Source organism: Rhagoletis zephyria, unplaced genomic scaffold (assembly GCF_001687245.7).
Source record: "Rhagoletis zephyria isolate East Lansing unplaced genomic scaffold, Rhagoletis_zephyria_1.1 Rzeph_scaffold_06072, whole genome shotgun sequence".
In the NCBI taxonomy this organism is placed as follows: Eukaryota; Metazoa; Arthropoda; class Insecta; order Diptera; family Tephritidae; genus Rhagoletis; species Rhagoletis zephyria.
Window position 1 is genome coordinate 1 of NW_016163155.1, and position 17,383 is coordinate 17,383.

Sequence of the window (17,383 nt, forward strand, 5' to 3'; positions counted from 1 at the left end):
ATGGACTCAAAAAATTAAAAATATTTTACTCATTTACTACCCAAAATCGATACTACTAAAGTCGAGCCTTAGGAAATCTGATGATAAAATTTGCTTCCTACATTTAAGGACCGCCCTAATGTACATATATGTATTATATTTAAGGAATTATTCTCTTTGCTGAATAAAGTAAAGTTCGGTAAAAACAAAAAGATTAACTCTTTTTCCAGTAGTGCGTTTTCTATAACCTAAAAATATAAACTTTTTGGCATTTCTGGCTGAGTTTTGTCACTCTCTCTTTCCAGAAGCAGAACATTAGTAAATCAATAAGCAATGAGAACCACAAACAAAAACAAAAGCAACGAGAGGCGCTCATCAGCAATTGCGGTACTAAGGAGCCCAAGTTACATAGCGAAACACGGCTGGAATGGCACGCGCAGGGAAAGGTATACAACAAAAAGAAAGCATATTTGAAATTAATTTACACATGGACTGTGATTTGTTGTTTCTCTCATTTCAAAGTTTATGGTGATTTCGTTTCTGTCAAAAAATTTGGGCAACATTTTTTGGAAGAAACGAAATCACCATTAAATTGCAAAATATATATCGTCATTTAAAGTACAAAACCGCGTGTGTGAGGTTGCATAAATTATTTTGTAGCGAGTAAAAATGCTCCTATTTCAAAATGGTTCTTTCTTTTATAAAGCAATCGCTTTTCTGGTTAGTAAATTTCGGGACGTATAAATAAGGCTTGAGTGAGAAAGGCTTCGGTGAGAAAATCCAATTTTTGGAAAAAAAATTACAGTTACGCGGTTTTGTACTTTAATCGGCGATATACCGACATATTTACATATATTTGTTCAGGTCAAAATTCAAGGTGGTAGAAAATTGCGACAACAAAATGTACACCAAAGAATAAAACATCAGCATCAGCATCGACACCGACATCTCCATAAACATGAACATCATCAGCAACAACGACAACAACATAAAAACTCATTGCAAAATATGCTAAAGCGACGTCATCGGAAGTATCATCAACTATCTGAACCGCCATCGCAGCAGTCACCGCCGAATGCAGAAATGGAATTCAAATATGAGACTGCAACAGATGAGATTAAAGCGATCAGCGGCGGCAACAAAACTGATTTCTTCATTCCCTCTCACTTCGTTAAGCAAAACAGTGAGGCCGCTACAACAACAAGCACCAACAACATTGCCGCCAACGTTCAGAACAACAACAACAATAGAGACGACGACAATAAACAAAGTTTAAATATGGGAAACGGAAAACGCACGAAACGTTCAATTAGCAGCCCACGTCATGTGGAAGCGTTAATAGTGGCAGATGCAACGATGGTCGCCTTTCATCACAAATTGGAGACATATCTACTAACCATAATGAATATGGTATCGGCGCTGTACAAGGATCCCAGCATTGGCAATTCAATTGAGATTGTTGTCGTCAAAATGATTTTGCTGGAAGAGTACGAAGCGCATCCAGATCTTAATCTGACACAAAATGCCCAAAAGAATTTGGATACATTTTGTAGGTGAGTTATTGCTTAACGATTACTTAGGCGCGACGTTATGTATGTGTATGCCCGATGTTTCCGGCTAGCCTCTGACGCTTTGGGCCTATGTATGTGCATATGAAAAAAACGTGTACATATGTATGCATACGTGTATACGTAATCGTGAGTGTGGGTATACATATCCACATATGTATGTAGTTGGCGTTGTTGCTAGATTGCTTGCAGGCACATAAGATTTGCATACAGCGCTGTGGCTCCCACTTTCTCGCAGATTGTTCTCTGTTGACTTTGTAGGCGCCAGTTGATTTTTTTTTTTCTTATTTCTCCTACTTATGTATGTATGTATTTACATATCGCTCGTTTAATAAAAAATTGCCATAACTCGAAAAACAAATTTTTGAGGAAATGATGCAGAATTGAACTTGTTACAACATGCTTCATATTGTGTACAAATTTCGTGCCAAGATTTTGTGCAGTTTGCGCGTAAGAAAACTGTATTCATACATATTTACCTCTCCTTTTTTTACATTTTGGGAGCAAATTGAAAACCTTGAACGCGTCTCGTGAAAATTTTCGTTTTTTGAGTTGCAACAACCTTTTAGTAAATGAGCGATGTGTATGTGCATACATATTTATGCATGGATAAGGCTCGTTTTCCGTTTGTAATCCGTGTGGCGTTGGTGGTGCTTTACATTTTGTTTAGTGATCGAGTGGATGTGATAAGATAAACGCAATTTTAAGTCTAGACGTTATTAGCTACAGGAGAGTGTAGCATGTGCATTCACAATGTAAATACTTAGTATGTAAAAATGTACATATGTTTGTGAGATATCACTCACAAAACTTTGTTAACTCGTGCCTACCTAAAAAATATAATATTCCATTAGGCCGAACTACAAAATATTGACAATGCATACTTTTCCAAAACGCATCCGAAAAGTTATCGCTAGAGCAATCAGCGCATCATAAACAAAGTTGATGCTTCGTTTGTTATTGGTTGCCATTGGTGTTTTAAAAATGGAAAATTCGGAAAAATTGTTCATTGCTATATTGAATATTTAAAATGTGTCGCAACTCTTGCAAAGTTTGGAAGCCAGCCACTCTTATTATTATTTTTATTAACGTAAAATGAGTGTTGCAATGTTAGCACCGGGACTAAGAGATGTTTCGCGCCAGAAGTAGACCTTTTTGAATTAATGTAACGATATACATATATATTATTAAACATGCGATATGATCAATACAACTCTCATCCAAATTTTGTTTCGATTTCACTAACTTTCCCCAATCCACCAGCTGGCAGCACAAACTGAATACGGTCAATAAAGACGATACATATCATCACGATGTTGCCATTCTCATAACAAGGACGAATATATGCGGCAACAATTGCATGTAAGAGTGGCTTGAATACTACTACCTACTTTTTGTTTATTGTGTTTTAAGAAACCCATTTGTCACTTCCAGGACTCTCGGATTGGCTAATGTGGGTGGCATGTGCAAGCCGAAGCAGTCCTGCAGCGTCAACGAGGATAATGGTATCATGCTGTCACATACAATCGCACATGAACTGGGACACAAGTAAGTTAGTGTACATTCATATGTACATATATATATATATATATATATATATATATATTCAGTTGATGCGAATATACATATGTATGCACAAACATATCCTGCAAAAAAATTTGAGGACCAGTTGGTCCAGTGGGACATCATTTTAAAGTACATAACGCACATTTCCTGCCAGAGTGTTATAATTAAAAATATCAAAAAAATAGGGGAAACGGCTTTAAAGTTTTGAATTTACATAACCTCCCATACTATAAATGAATACATATTTTGTTCAAGCGAGATACTGGTAATCGAGTCAAGTATGATATTTTTGCACAACGAGTTAGAAGAAGAGGCAGCGGTATTTTCTGCATACTTAACTATTTTTTGTTTTTTTTTTATTTGGATTTTGCCGCTCTTCCAGCAAATGTGCGATATGAGCAAATGGACCAGGTTTTATATAAGATAAATAGTAACTTGTTTCACTGACTTGGACCACTTCAGACGTGAAAAGTTCAAGTATATATTGAACGTCACCTCTTCGCAGTAAATCGGAAATTTGAATCGGTTGCGGAATGTAAATATTATTAAAACGAATTTTAAGAAACTTTATTTTATGTAAATTACGCATTTCATTAATTCGATTTTAAAGGCACCTTAATAAATACCAAAATATTCGCTTTATGCCGATTCTTATAAAGTTCAGTTCATAGTCCCAAATGGGAAAGTTGTGTAGGTGTAGGTGGTGCTCTGTTATACAGCGTTGGACCAGAGGTGGTCAGGTAAAATTACATCGTAACCATTTTTCCCATATATTTGGACCACGAAAAAACGAAAAATAAAAAAAACAGCATCAAACGATCCATCAACAAAGCTGTTTTTTTTCATTATTGTAAGCCGTTTTGTTTTCGTTTGCGAACGGTATCTCTTTGATATATTTTACCAGCTCCATATATGTAAAAATATTTGTCACCGCTCTGGTTATTCGATAATCAATATGAAAAAAAGTTTAAACAAAAAAAAAAAACCATGAAAAAACGGCGCAACTTTTTGTGAATGACCAACTTAACTTTTATTGTTTTATGCTATTCCACTTCCGCGTGAATTTCAACACTTGTTAATATGAATTCAAAGTGAATTTGGTTTGAATTCACTCGGAAGTGATTTGCAGAGCCTGCCTGATAAGCGTGGTTTGCTATTATAACATTGGCCCTCCGAAATTTCTTGAATGTCACTTTTTTTTTTTAATTTGCCGTAATATTTAAATTATTTGTTTTGCTTGCCTAAGTGCATTACAGTTAAGAAGCGCAAGAAGTTCTTGATCGAATGACATAAGAAATAACTTAATAAAAGTAATTATTTTGTGTTTTTAAGTGAATCTATCACTGCACAATGGTAAGTACGGCTAAATATTTCCTGAATGTCTCCCAGTTATTTATGCAAAAGAAACTAAATATAAGATAATTACCAATATAAGTTTATTGCTTAAGGAGTTTCAATGATTTACTTGAAAAATGCCATGAAGGATGTGTAAAAAACTTCAACCTATTAGCTTAAAAAGCTAAAAGCTTAAAAAGCATGCATTTAATGTTAAAAAACAGTACAATGCTTATCGGTAAGTATACTTTTTTCGAACAGTTTCTAAACTTATTTATTCCTTCAGAGCTTACTAAAAAAAGTGACATTCTGGAAAATATTTTATAAAAATGCAAAAATGCAAAAATAAGAAAAAGAAATTAGTTTTTGAATAGCCTGAAAGCAGTTTCGTGTTCTGTAGATGATAAATTTGCCACTCTTAAAAAAAAATAAAATAAAATAAAAAATACTTGCTATTTATGTACACTTTGTTTGGAAATTACCCACATATTAGATTTTACAAAAAATACCAAAAGCTGTTAGTCGCACAAAGAACCCACCTGTTGATTGCTTTGATTAAAACTCCTTTGACGCATGTTCTACTGCTTACACTATGACACACTGCATACACATACACATACACATATGTATAAGCAGAGGTTTGCATGAGTACGGTATATTTGTGCAAGCTGTTTCAAATGAAATCCACTTAGTGCCGTTTTCTCAAGTATAATTTTAAATTTACACATACATATTTAACACATTTTTCAGGACAAAGTGATCATTTAAAGGGCAGATAAATTTTAAAACCTACTTGAGAAAACGGCCCTTAGTGTATTAACATTTTTTATGCTGAAACGAATTAAAATTGTGGGGTTTATAATGCGCAACAGTTTTGTCAGTCGTTTCCAGCTGTTGGGAAAACCTTAAAGCTAACTATACACCTATGGTGATCCTTTTAGTCAGTTAACTAACACTTTCCTCCAATTTCCTAAAAATCCATTGAGATCAATACATTTTTTATGCAAATGCTTTATTGTTATTGCGGTTGTTTGTAACAGACTAAAGGAATCGGTGTAGATATAGACAAATGTATATCTATGTATCTACATAAATGCTCAGAATGAAAAGAGAAATCGATTAAGGTGTGACTGTCTGTCCATTTGTGCGTCTGTCCGTCTGTGCACGCGATAACTTGAGAAAAAATGAAAATATCTTAACGAAGCTTGGAACATGTATCGGTAGTCCTGAACCTATGGCGGAAAATAAGATTATAAATTTTTGTAAAATGGGCATGGCCCCACCCACTTATTTATTGCGTGTTTACATATATCTCGGTAACTGCTTCACCAAATTTCTCCCAAACTTGGCACAGTTTTTGGTCTACTTAAAAGGTTCCTAACGGTTGAAAATTTTTAAAATTATACAACGACCACGCCCACATCCCATATAACGTGAATTTAGAGAAATACGAAATCTTCGATAAATCATAAACTACTGAAGAGAATTGATTTAAAATTGATGTTTGCAATAATTTTTTAGCAAGAAATACGCTTATAAAAAATTTTTCGAAAATGGGTGAAAAATACGTATGCGTATCTCGGTAACCGCGCTTTATCAATTTGTACCAAACTCTGTATAATTATGTTTGAAATCGGACTAAAATTACACCGACTTCAATGGTAAATTTCAGAAATACGGGAACTTCGGCGTAAATTAACTTAAAGGTAATAACCATAAGAATGAGCTATGTGGGACCAGTATATGGAGCTGAAGAGGGAGGCGAGCCGTATTTGCCGCAATAAGAAGAGAGAGGTCGACATATCCGAGTGCGAAGAGCTTAAAATGCTGGCGGACAGGAAAAACGTGCGAAAATATGACCAAAGAGTTAGGCGACTTACGGATGGTAGTGACTGATGTCCAGAACCTACTTAAATTATGTAGGGAACACTTTTCCACCCTACTGATTTGTAGCAGTACTGAAAGCTATGGAGAAATCAAACCCGAGCCCTCAGTCGATGATGACGGAGTCGATGTTCCACCACCTGACTATGACGAAGTGCGAATAGCAATAGCGCGTTTGAAAAACAACAAAGCTGCTGGAGCTGACAGCCTGTCAGCTGAGCTATTCAAGTACGACGGCGAGGAGCTGATAAGGTGCATGCATCAACTCTTATGCAGAATATGGTCAAATGAACGCATTGCCACAGGAAAGGCGACCCCACCATTCGCGCCAAGTACAAGGTCTTATCGAATGTATTGTGTGAAAGATCGTCAACGAACTGATTGGGCCTTATCAGTGTGGCTTCAAACCTGGTAAATCCACCATAGATCAGGTATTCAGTTTAAGCTAAATCTGGGAAAATACCCTATTTGTGTCATAACATCAAAAAGCAGAAGTCGAATTGGAGAAGCTCGGCCAAACACGTAGAAAACGGTTCAGCGCCAAACATTCATTTATTTGAATCAAATATGACATACTATTCATTCCCAAATAAGAAAAACTCGAACCTTCTATTAAAAAGTCAAGATTTGTATGAAAAGAAAAAACTGGTTTGTTCGATTAAAAAATCCGGTTTATACGATATTCGAACAATCAAGATTTCAAACGGTTCAAAGATATCAAAAAACCCGATGGAGACCGGTTTGAAAAAAAACCGAGTCAATCACCCTAAACGACCTATTTGTCGACTTCAAAGCACCTTCCATTAGCACTAAAGGGAAACTAAAATAAGTAAAGTAAAAGTAAAATGACGTTGAGCCATACCACCAACTCCGCCAGAATTGAGAAAGTCTTCTTCGAGCCGTTTGATACCAAACGAGTTTTCAGACAAGGTGACTCTCTTCCGTGTGATTTACTCTGATTGACATCGACAAAAACCTCAAAATCTGTTCTGCCTTATTAAGAAACCAGCATTTACGCGTTGACAACGACGAGTACCGCGGACGATGAAAGCTGTATGAGCTTTACAACGACATAGGCATAATGAGCGAATTAAAATACAACGGCTCCACTCCACGGCCATGTCGTTCGAATGGACAACGATGCTCCAGCTTTGAAAGTATTCAACTCGGAACCCGCTGGTGGTAGCAGAGGAAAAGGAAGGCCCCCACTGCGATGGAAAAACCAAGGGGAGAAGGAATTGGCTTCACTTGGCATTTCCAATTGGCGTCAGTTGACACAGAAGAGAAACGATCTCCGAACCAAAATCGCTTAGGCGGTTACAGCGCTAAATAAGAAGAAGAAAAATACGTACGCGTGTAGACTTCGCGACTTGTTTTTCTTTTTTTTTTGATTCAAAACGGACGAATTTGTAAATTATGGTCCGAAATGTCCGAAATGTCTTAGTGAACTTAACACCATTGGCTACAACAAGTTCGGCAGGAAATTCGTTTAAAATTAAGCTCGCCAAATTACACTCTTCAGGTGTAATTTAATTATATCTAAGTCAATTAAATTCAGCCGGGAAAACTCGAATTCAAAGTAAAATAAAGACGCAGTTTTTATTAATCGATTAGTAGTGAAGACAACAGTAGATACCACCAAAATTGAACACTTCATTTTAACATACGCTATTGATGGTCCTGATTGTTTATGCCACTATGTAATGGAATGGTCTGCGAAAAGGGCCTTATTTTTTTCAAGAAAACCTAGCTAAAAAATAATACACTTTACGTCAAGTTGCTGATCATGTTAATACGGTTATTCACTAAATTTCAATACAATTTAAAGCCAAATTAATTCATTCCCCATACCCCAGTAAAATAATTATATGTGCAATATGTTTTTCGTCATTTTCGCTCTATGAAAGAAGGGTAAAACTCTTTGTTGTATGCAATTATAATAGCCCTTAGTTTATAAGTATTATCATATGTTAAGTTGATATTCGTTTGTAATTTTTTCTACCGTTATTACAAGCAATAACAAAACTTAAACATATATAAGCTATTTTTATAATAAAACCGTTTTATTATTTTTCCATGTATATTATGGCCGAAAATATCCCTTGGCATTGAACTATGCGAAGATGAGCCCGAAAATATAACACGAATGAATTTTTGTGGCTTGAAAGGTAGCTAAATAACTGCTGAAGTAATCAGACAGCAGAATATATGCAATGCTTCTTATTCCTTTAAAATTCCCGACGACTATAGAAATAATAAGCTTGGTGGCCCTATACAAACCCCAAAAGAGTGGTGCAAACGACATAACCAAAGGTTAGCTACTAGAAACAGCATGATTTACCGTAAAACTTGAAATGTATTTGAATTTCTCTGTTACAAATAAAAGTTCACAATAAATTTTTAAACACAGTTGTGGTACTTAAGGCGAAGAAATAAATCGCTAAACCACAGCCCACACTATGGCACGAAAATGCGTTTTTAGCATTTTACAAAAATTACAAATTTTGTAGGAAGAATTGAAGAACGCTATTTTCATGATGAAAAAACTTCAATATAAATAGATCCAGATGCCCACCATAACTATTGGAGGGTCATTCGGCTACCATGACAAACCTGTCCTTGACGAAAGGGATCTTTGATTGAAGGTAAAAAGCGTATAGCTTTGGAAAACATATAAAATCCTTTAAATTTCAGCGGTAAAAAAATGTTATTCATACCATATGCAAACAACCAAACCGAGGTCCATTATTTTAACCGGAAGTCCATTCTAGGGAAACGTTTCTGACAAAAGTTACGTATTTTTGTGCCCAGAATCCGAATCTGTGGTAAAAGCATGTATGTCGCATTTAAAAAAATGGACCTCCGACCAATCGACACGTTGAATATTTGTTCATTTTTGATTTTGATGACGTCTGAAAATAATAATTAATTTTCTCAAAGAGCAGCAAGATGCAGCAGACAATCTTGATATATCAAATGAAAGTAGATGTAATGCCCTTTTATCAGATATGATGTTACCGGCCAAACCCGATCTTAGGACCAAATATTTTTTCTCAGGCTAAACTAGTTCTGCCTAGATCCAATATATCTGTCCATTGCGGAAATAAGTTGGACGCAACAATATTGTGGACTGCGTACCTGGAGATGAACTGATGAGGGTTAATTTTTTGAACGCGGAAAGGTGTTCTGCGCAAAAATACTGTGGCCCCTGATCTAACTTAGCCTAGGCAAAACTAGTTTGTCCTGAGATCGGGTTTGGTAACATATATATCATATCGGACAGAAAAAGTCACAATGTGAATAAATTCCGGCTGTTAAAAATTTTGAAAGCAAAAACTGAAAATTGAACTTTTGGCCGCAGCAAGTGCTTTTTTCAGCCATAGTGTAATGGTACAATTAAATTATTTTGTTATAAACTAATGTATATTTATACATTTTTTTATTTTCTCTTGATAGAGTTAATGAATATAATTATAGGGAAAAACATCAAAGATCTACTATAGCTTTTTCATTTAACTGGTTGAAGTGCGGCGCATTTAATTATTTCACTGGGGTATATATGTATATGCACGATATAATTAAATTTTCCGTTAGAATAGATCTATGCAGACTTCTGAATAATATGTACATAAATGCATGTACATAAGTACGACTAATTGTACACAAATATTTTCTAGTAGTTTCAACTTGTTTACATTCCTACACTGGCTATCTTGTATTATTGCTTTTATTTTTTATTGTAATATCTGCATAACTATGAAATTAATAGTATGTGCGCACATACACATACATACCTATTAGCACTCAATAATTATTATATACAAGTACATAAGTATGCACATAGCCCTGCAGGGAAAAAATGAAACAAATTTCTTGTTCAGAGAGTGAAAGTACAATTTTCGTCATTGTCAGAAAAATGAAAATGTGGCACCAACAGAATGTGGCTTTTCGACTGGATAGTAGGATATCCAATTAGGGCGCTACCTTCACCCATCTGTTTAATGGATGGAATCTATTTTATATGAAATTTAACGTGTTTGTAAATATTTCAAGGGCGGGTTGACTGAAAAAATCCTGGCCAAGATATTTTAAATTAAATAATCAAAAATTATTAATTTTTTTTAAATTTTCCACTCACTTTTTACCTATCGGGCAGGCTGGTAAGAACAGGTAAGTAATACTGGTAATTTTCACTCACCTGGTTAATAAATAAATTCGGTATCAAGATAAAGAAAATTTTATTGCGAGCCCGAGGATATAAGGCCTAAATTCCGGTTGGCAACCTTTTAAATCAAAATACACTGTAAGAAAATCTCAAGTTTTGAAATGACAAAAAAAGCCGAGACACGTAAACTTAATTTTGGGTCGTAGATTGCGGATCTGTGCAAAATTTTTCTAGATCACGACATTTTCTCCACGATATTCTTTTATTTTAAGTTTGCGTACGAATGAAAGACATCAAACTTTAACATAGAAAATGTTACTCATTTGTCATGTACGAGTATTACAAGTACGGCCATTTACGATACGGCGTATGAGTAACATTATTTCCTGTCCTGCTTTCTTGCAAAGCAACATATTAAAACAAATTTTTCTTGGTACAATTTGATGATTTACGTGTCTCGGCGTTTTTTGTTACATTTCAAAACTTGTGATTTTCTTACAATGTATTCTGATTTAAAAGTTCGGCAACCGGAATTTATGCCGGGTTTTTCGCAGAAACTTTGAGCCTTATCATGAATTTTCATTCCGTGTTGACTCATTCACCTACTGTATGTTCACCAAGCAAAGTAGTTCACTTCAAATCAATTGCACCACCCTATCGTATACCCTATTCACCGGTGATATAACTTTCACTCGCACCGATAAAACCGCAAAACAATTCACAAATATAGGAAACACTCGTATGTACGTTCAAAACTGGTTGTTTACTGAAATTTTATTTAATGGCTTTAACGTTATTCCAAATTCGAAATTTCTGTGTAAAATGTCGTTCGCCCGAAATCGTTGCACATTCATTGTAAGGTGAGCCATTTCGGTGAACGAAATTTTTCGCCGGTGAAAATTTTCAAGAGAATATACACTTGGGTGAAGGTCGGGCCCTAATGGGATCTAAATGTAAAGTGAATGGAAAAGCTCCCCAGTTGAGAGACAATTTACTACTACATAGTTAATATTTTTAAGTGTCTAATTGCACTAGTATCGAATCAGTAGATCAGTCAATTTTCCTACAGGGGGCTTCCGACGCTTTGTTTTTCGCCTTAATCTGTGGTGTTTGAGTTTGTAATAAATGAGCGCTACCAAGAGCCACACAGTCTACCAAGTTTTGAATGACTCAGCATTGAATGACTTAATCATCGGAGTGTGTTGCGTTATTCAGTAGCTATTGGACGACTATCTATTAAACGCTATTTACGTCATAGAAATTGTATTCATAAATGGTTTAACAAGCTGAGAGGTATGGCGAGCTACGACATTTTAATAGCAAATTAAGACTTGACAGTTTCCATTCGTGCATTACAAAGATTTCCGCTGCTGGGAATCGCTACTTTTTTAAGTTGTTCATAAAATCATTCATACGTTAGAAAAGGTGCGAAAATTCAGCAATCTCCTATTTACCGTTAGATTATCTGATTATTTATTGAATGCCTAGCATGATTGCATTTATCACAAGGGCTTAAAGTTTTTTTTAGAATTTATGAAAACATCCAAACTGTACAATTAGTCATACATACAAAGCTTACATATTTGAATACAATTGGGGGATACACAAAGTCTCATAAAATTAGAAGTCCGAAGGAAAAATCTTAAAAAATTACACAAGTTGTGAGCAACCCTTTAAAACTACATATCGATGGCTGAATGGAAGATCGACATCATATCTCGGCAGCCAGTTCGAATACGCCCTGTCCCAGAAAATTTTTCAACAACACCCTTCTTCAGAATTTGATTAAAAAATGCCCTATCTCAGCTGCCGATTCAAAAATACCCTATTTTAGCTTATTTTCAATGTACATATTTTCGTTTGAGGTAGGGTGTTTTTCAATCAAATTCTGAAATAGGGCGTTTTTCAATCAAATTCTGATGTAGGGCTTTCTTGAAAAGTTTTCTGAGATAGGGCGTTTTCGAAATGGGTGCCGAGATAGGTCGATCTTCCACTCAGTCATCGATATGTTATGCCGTTAATACGCACCGAAAACACAGAACTCATAGTTGTATATTTTAATTAATTTTTTTTTTTATGCAAGAAAAAAACAATTTTACGATCTTAACATTTTGTGAAACCCCTAAATGTGTACCGAAAAAAATAACATTTATTTCTACCGTAGTTTCGGCATGTTCCACGATACCGCAAAAATCGGATGCCATCCTCGAATCGGCTCAATTGTTCACATAATGACTCCGACTTTTGGGGCGGATACCTTGCAAGTTAGCTGGTCGAATTGCAGTCGGAAATATATTACACAATTTCTCGAGTATGTTCCCAGTTGGAAGATTCTTAACGAACCAATATTGACATTTGTACATTCATTAAAATTTTGTTGTCGCACAGCCAGGGTCTAGGCAATTGTTTAGATAATACTCCAACTGCGGTAAAAAAATACGTTTACCCTGCTCTGCCTCCTGGAGTACTTTTCGACGCCGAGCGGCAATGCCGGTTGCAGTTCAATCTTACGGACTCCGACCTCGATGCGTCATCATGTACGTCCATGAATGAAATCTGTTCGGCTTTGTGGTGCAGAGTGAATGGCGAATGCGTAACGAATATGCGGCCGACGGCACCGGGAACCAGTTGTGGTGATGGAAAGGTTAGTTTCTATATAATTCTGTAATACAAAGGAAGCCATATATTGCGATAGTAAAGATTTATTCGACATTTTTGCATATTTTAGTGGTGCCAGAATGGCAAGTGTGTGCCTATTGAGCAAGCTCTGCCCATTAACGGCAATTGGGGCAATTGGTCTCAGTGGAGTGAATGCTCGAGAACTTGCGGTGGAGGCGTGTCTACGCAAAAACGGGAATGCAACAATCCGGTTCCGGCGAATGGAGGTCTCTTTTGCATTGGTGAGAGAAAAAGGTTCGAATCCACCTACATACATATATACAGACAGATGCACATAAATTCATTACAACTTTTACCCACACCCACACATACAATGGCTTTAGATATAAAATATGCAATTATCAACCATGCCCGGCGGGGGAGGTCAGTTTTCGAGCAAAGCAATGTTCAAAGTATGACAATGTGTGCTATCAGGGTGGAACTTATAAATGGCAACCATTTTTCGATAAAAGTAATTAATTGTAATAAAAAAAAAAATTATCTCTAAATCTTGCCTAGGTATAATTGAAAGCACGATTTGAAATTTGCAGAGAACCCGTGCAAGTTGCAGTGTACTGATGTCGACGATACGATTATAGCAAACTGGGGTGAAATGGTGGCTGATGGGACTCCTTGTCGCGTTGGCACCAATAATATGTGCATCGATGGAATTTGCAAGGTGAGGTGAAATTAATTTGGTAACACCGCGAAACAATTTTGGGATTCACATTTTCGTTGTTGGTGTTTTCCGTCATCCCTTGTCAAATTTGTTTTTTTTTTTCGAAAAATGACACTGAAGATGGCACAACGCCGAAACCGGTTTGACGCCAAACCATATTTGACAAGGGATGACGGAAAATCGTTCCACATTACATCAATTTTTGGATTGTTTTAATGGCATCGACGAAATAATGTCCAATCGTTAGTATCCCTGAGAGGTAGTTAGAACAAAACTCATAAGATATCTATTGGGTTTCTTCAAGAAGACAATTTCTTAAGACGTGTGTGAATCGGTAACAAAGTTGTTGAATAATATTTTTACTATGATGAGACAGTTTTGCCAATCTGCTGTGCGAATTGAAATCTTTTTTAACAGCAGTAAAAAAAAATTGAAGTGAAATTAATATTTTAAGAAAACATCTACCATCGTTGATTGCAATTCATCAATTTAGCTTTTATTTAACGAAAAATTACACACCGCAACAATCTTTGCGATTGTCAAAATTTTCTATGCTTTTGTCAAAAATTTGACTAGCCTCATGAGCTACTGAAAATTTGTTCACCTCATAGTTGTCAAAAATTTACTCGCCGCGAACTTTGTTACCGATTCACATACGCTCTTTGTATATATAAAATTGTGGCCAAAGTGAGACTGTGGAGCAAAGTCCTTTTGAAATTAGACTACCACTTATAAATACTAATGTGTGAACAATATTTCGTCGAGTCCCTAAAATGGCGATTGAGCAGTGTAATCAGTTAACTGAACTGCGTTTTAGAAAGTTGGATGTGATTGGATTGTGGACTCCGATATGGAAGAAGATCAGTGCGGGGTGTGTGGTGGCAATAACGATCAATGTAAGTTTATAAAGGTGAGTAAAGCAAGAAAAAGTCGATGAAGTTGGTATATTGCGATTGATGTTTCAGGAACGATTTGAGGAAAGTTTTAACATAACCGATGGCTATGTAGAAGTTGTCACTATTCCTGCTAAGGCGCGCCACATCATCATAAAGGAGCTAACCAACTCGCAACATTTTCTCGGCATTTCAAAGGCAAACAGTAGTTATTTCTATTTAAATGGCGATAGTCTTATATCGATGCCAGGAGAATTTAATGTCGCAGGCACAGAAAGCTTATATGATCGGGCAGACGAACAAGAGAGCATAAAAATTCCTCAGCCAATTGAAAATCCAATAACAGTGCATGTGAGTACATATATACATATTTATCTGATTTAAAAAAGAACGCTTTATTTTTGAAGTCTAATTTGAGATATCTCAAACAAAAATTGTCCCTTTGCCTTAGGCTGCCTGGTAATTAAAATGGGCAAAATCGAATACTATCCCCGCCCTCCTCCTATACATAGTGGTATTTTGGAAAAAAAATGCAAAAACTACGAGATTTCAATGCCTACAGAAGCCCACTCGCTAAAAGCTAGAATTTGCCATAGTCTTTAAGCAAGGGGAGAGCTAGTTCTCCACATTCTCTGTTACTGTCCGGTATTGTCGAGGGGCAGATAGTGCTTTCTGGGCCTCATTTCTTTAGTGACCTTGACAAATTGGGAGATTTAAATCCTAAGTGCCATTCGAGTTTCGTCAAGTATTCAAAATGGTTCAGCAAGGGAAGTTAAAACTCTTAGTTGTGGTATCACTACGGGCCTTCAATTCGTGGCCATCCGTAGCGTGGCAGCCACACCTACCTAAAACAACTCACTCAAAATCTATTAAACACGGTAAAATTATCGTTTCCTGTCTTATTAAGCAATCGATCAAAATCCACGCCATTTGTGTTGTGTACGGGTGTGCTACGCTTGAAGGTTTCACAAACCGCTCGAGGGAAATTTAAACAGAAATCAAAATTGATTTTCTGGCCGCCATGTTGAAATTTAACAAAACCGTTTGCGTTATGTATAGCAAAATCACTTAAATCGCTGTTTAGACTTCTTGACTGGCGGTGTAAACGCCTAGGCTGTTCTGGCCAAGCCCAAAAACGCACGCCAGTGGTTTCTTCTGTGCCAACTGCCGCCAATTGGAAATGCCAAGTGAAACCAAGCCCTTCTCCACTTTATCTTTGACAAGCAGAGGGTGCCTTCCTGTTCCCCGGCTACCAGCATCGCGAACCGCGTTGAATACTTTCAGAGCTGGAGCATTTCTGTCAATTCGTTCAACATTGACAAGCAAGCGTAGCCGTTGCATTATAACACCGTGCGACATTCAATTTTACACACACAAAAAAGTCATATATATTTGCGAAACTAGGGGCCAAAAAGTAAAACTACGTTTTTAATTTTTTTTTATGACGCCAGGACTTCCGCTAAAAGGATTTAGAATTTTAAAGGTATCATTTATTTAAAAAATTATTTAAAAAAAGTCAGTGCAATCTAGAATAAAAGTATGAGTACCATATAATAGAGAAAATTCTGTGGAATTAATCAATTTTTTGGTGCTATCCTTAAATATCCTTGAAAATTTGCAGTATGTATTTTTGAAAAAAAAGTAATGTTAAGGACTAATATATACATGACCACATCTTTGCCTACAAAAATATAATTAACTAAAAAAGTATTTTCAATACCTATTCATCCTTGTGGACGAAAAGACTTAAATTTTTTCAAGTCTACAGAATTTTTTACTTCATTTGGTACCAATTTTATTATTCTAAAAAATGCTGACTTTATAGAGAAAAACTAAATAAGCAGTTTCACTATATCTGGCGCATAGTTTCGTGAATATAGTGCTTATTTTTGGGCGTTTTGAATTTTTTTTTGGATTTCGTCGCACAGTGTAATCAGACTTTTTTACTTATTTTATTTTATTCTATGCAATTTTAATTTATGTTCTTATGCCCCAATTTACTTACATATTATCATTAATATATATGTATATTGTTATTACAATGCATTAATAATAAGGTAATTGTTCGCGGTGAGGTACTGAATGCAAGTATTTACTACGAATTCACTTTGCCTGCGGTTAACAACACCAGAGGGAAGAGGTATTCATGGAAGTTGGGTGATTGGACGCAATGTACCAGCAGCTGTGGCGGCGGTGTTCAATATCGTGAGACCCACTGTTTTGAGGAGGATGAATGTAAGTGAATTGCCACACTGTGTGTTTTGTTTTGTTTTGTTTTTGTTGTTATAATTTTTGTCGCCCCGTAAAGTAACACCCGCCAACGAGCTGTGCTGGACTTTTGCACAAAACAAACGACCACCGCGCCGTGTACGAGTCTGCAACAAAATCTCATGTCCTGCCCACTGGTGGGCGGGGCCGTGGCAATACTGCCCAGTTACCTGCAAATGGTCCGAGGGTGTGTTGCCTGTGAGACGACGCTCGGTTATGTGCCTGGACCAAAATGAGGTTGTGGTCGCAGATAATCGTTGCAATGAAACACTAAAGCCACCGGACACAGAACCCTGTAGCTATAATTTACCGGCCTGCAAGGTAAGCCAAAAGCTGGATAACTTTATTTTGCGAGTGCAAAACTTATAGTACGCTTGAGCGACTTTTT

General features: G+C 36.3%; 1 protein-coding gene across 1 annotated transcript; it reads left to right on the top strand.

Annotated features, from left to right (window-relative positions):
* Nucleotides 1–284: 284 nt before the first annotated feature.
* Nucleotides 285–17,377, top strand: LOC108372835 (A disintegrin and metalloproteinase with thrombospondin motifs 7-like; the record flags this gene model as incomplete). Its single annotated transcript, XM_017628617.1, has 13 exons — nucleotides 285–425; nucleotides 844–1,532; nucleotides 2,811–2,909; nucleotides 2,982–3,095; nucleotides 12,662–12,808; nucleotides 12,886–13,141; nucleotides 13,226–13,410; nucleotides 13,500–13,627; nucleotides 13,707–13,834; nucleotides 14,652–14,744; nucleotides 14,800–15,078; nucleotides 16,785–16,962; nucleotides 17,036–17,377. Coding segments are annotated over 13 exons (2,766 nt in total), but the record flags the coding sequence as incomplete, so codon positions are not given.
* Nucleotides 17,378–17,383: the final 6 nt, after the last annotated feature.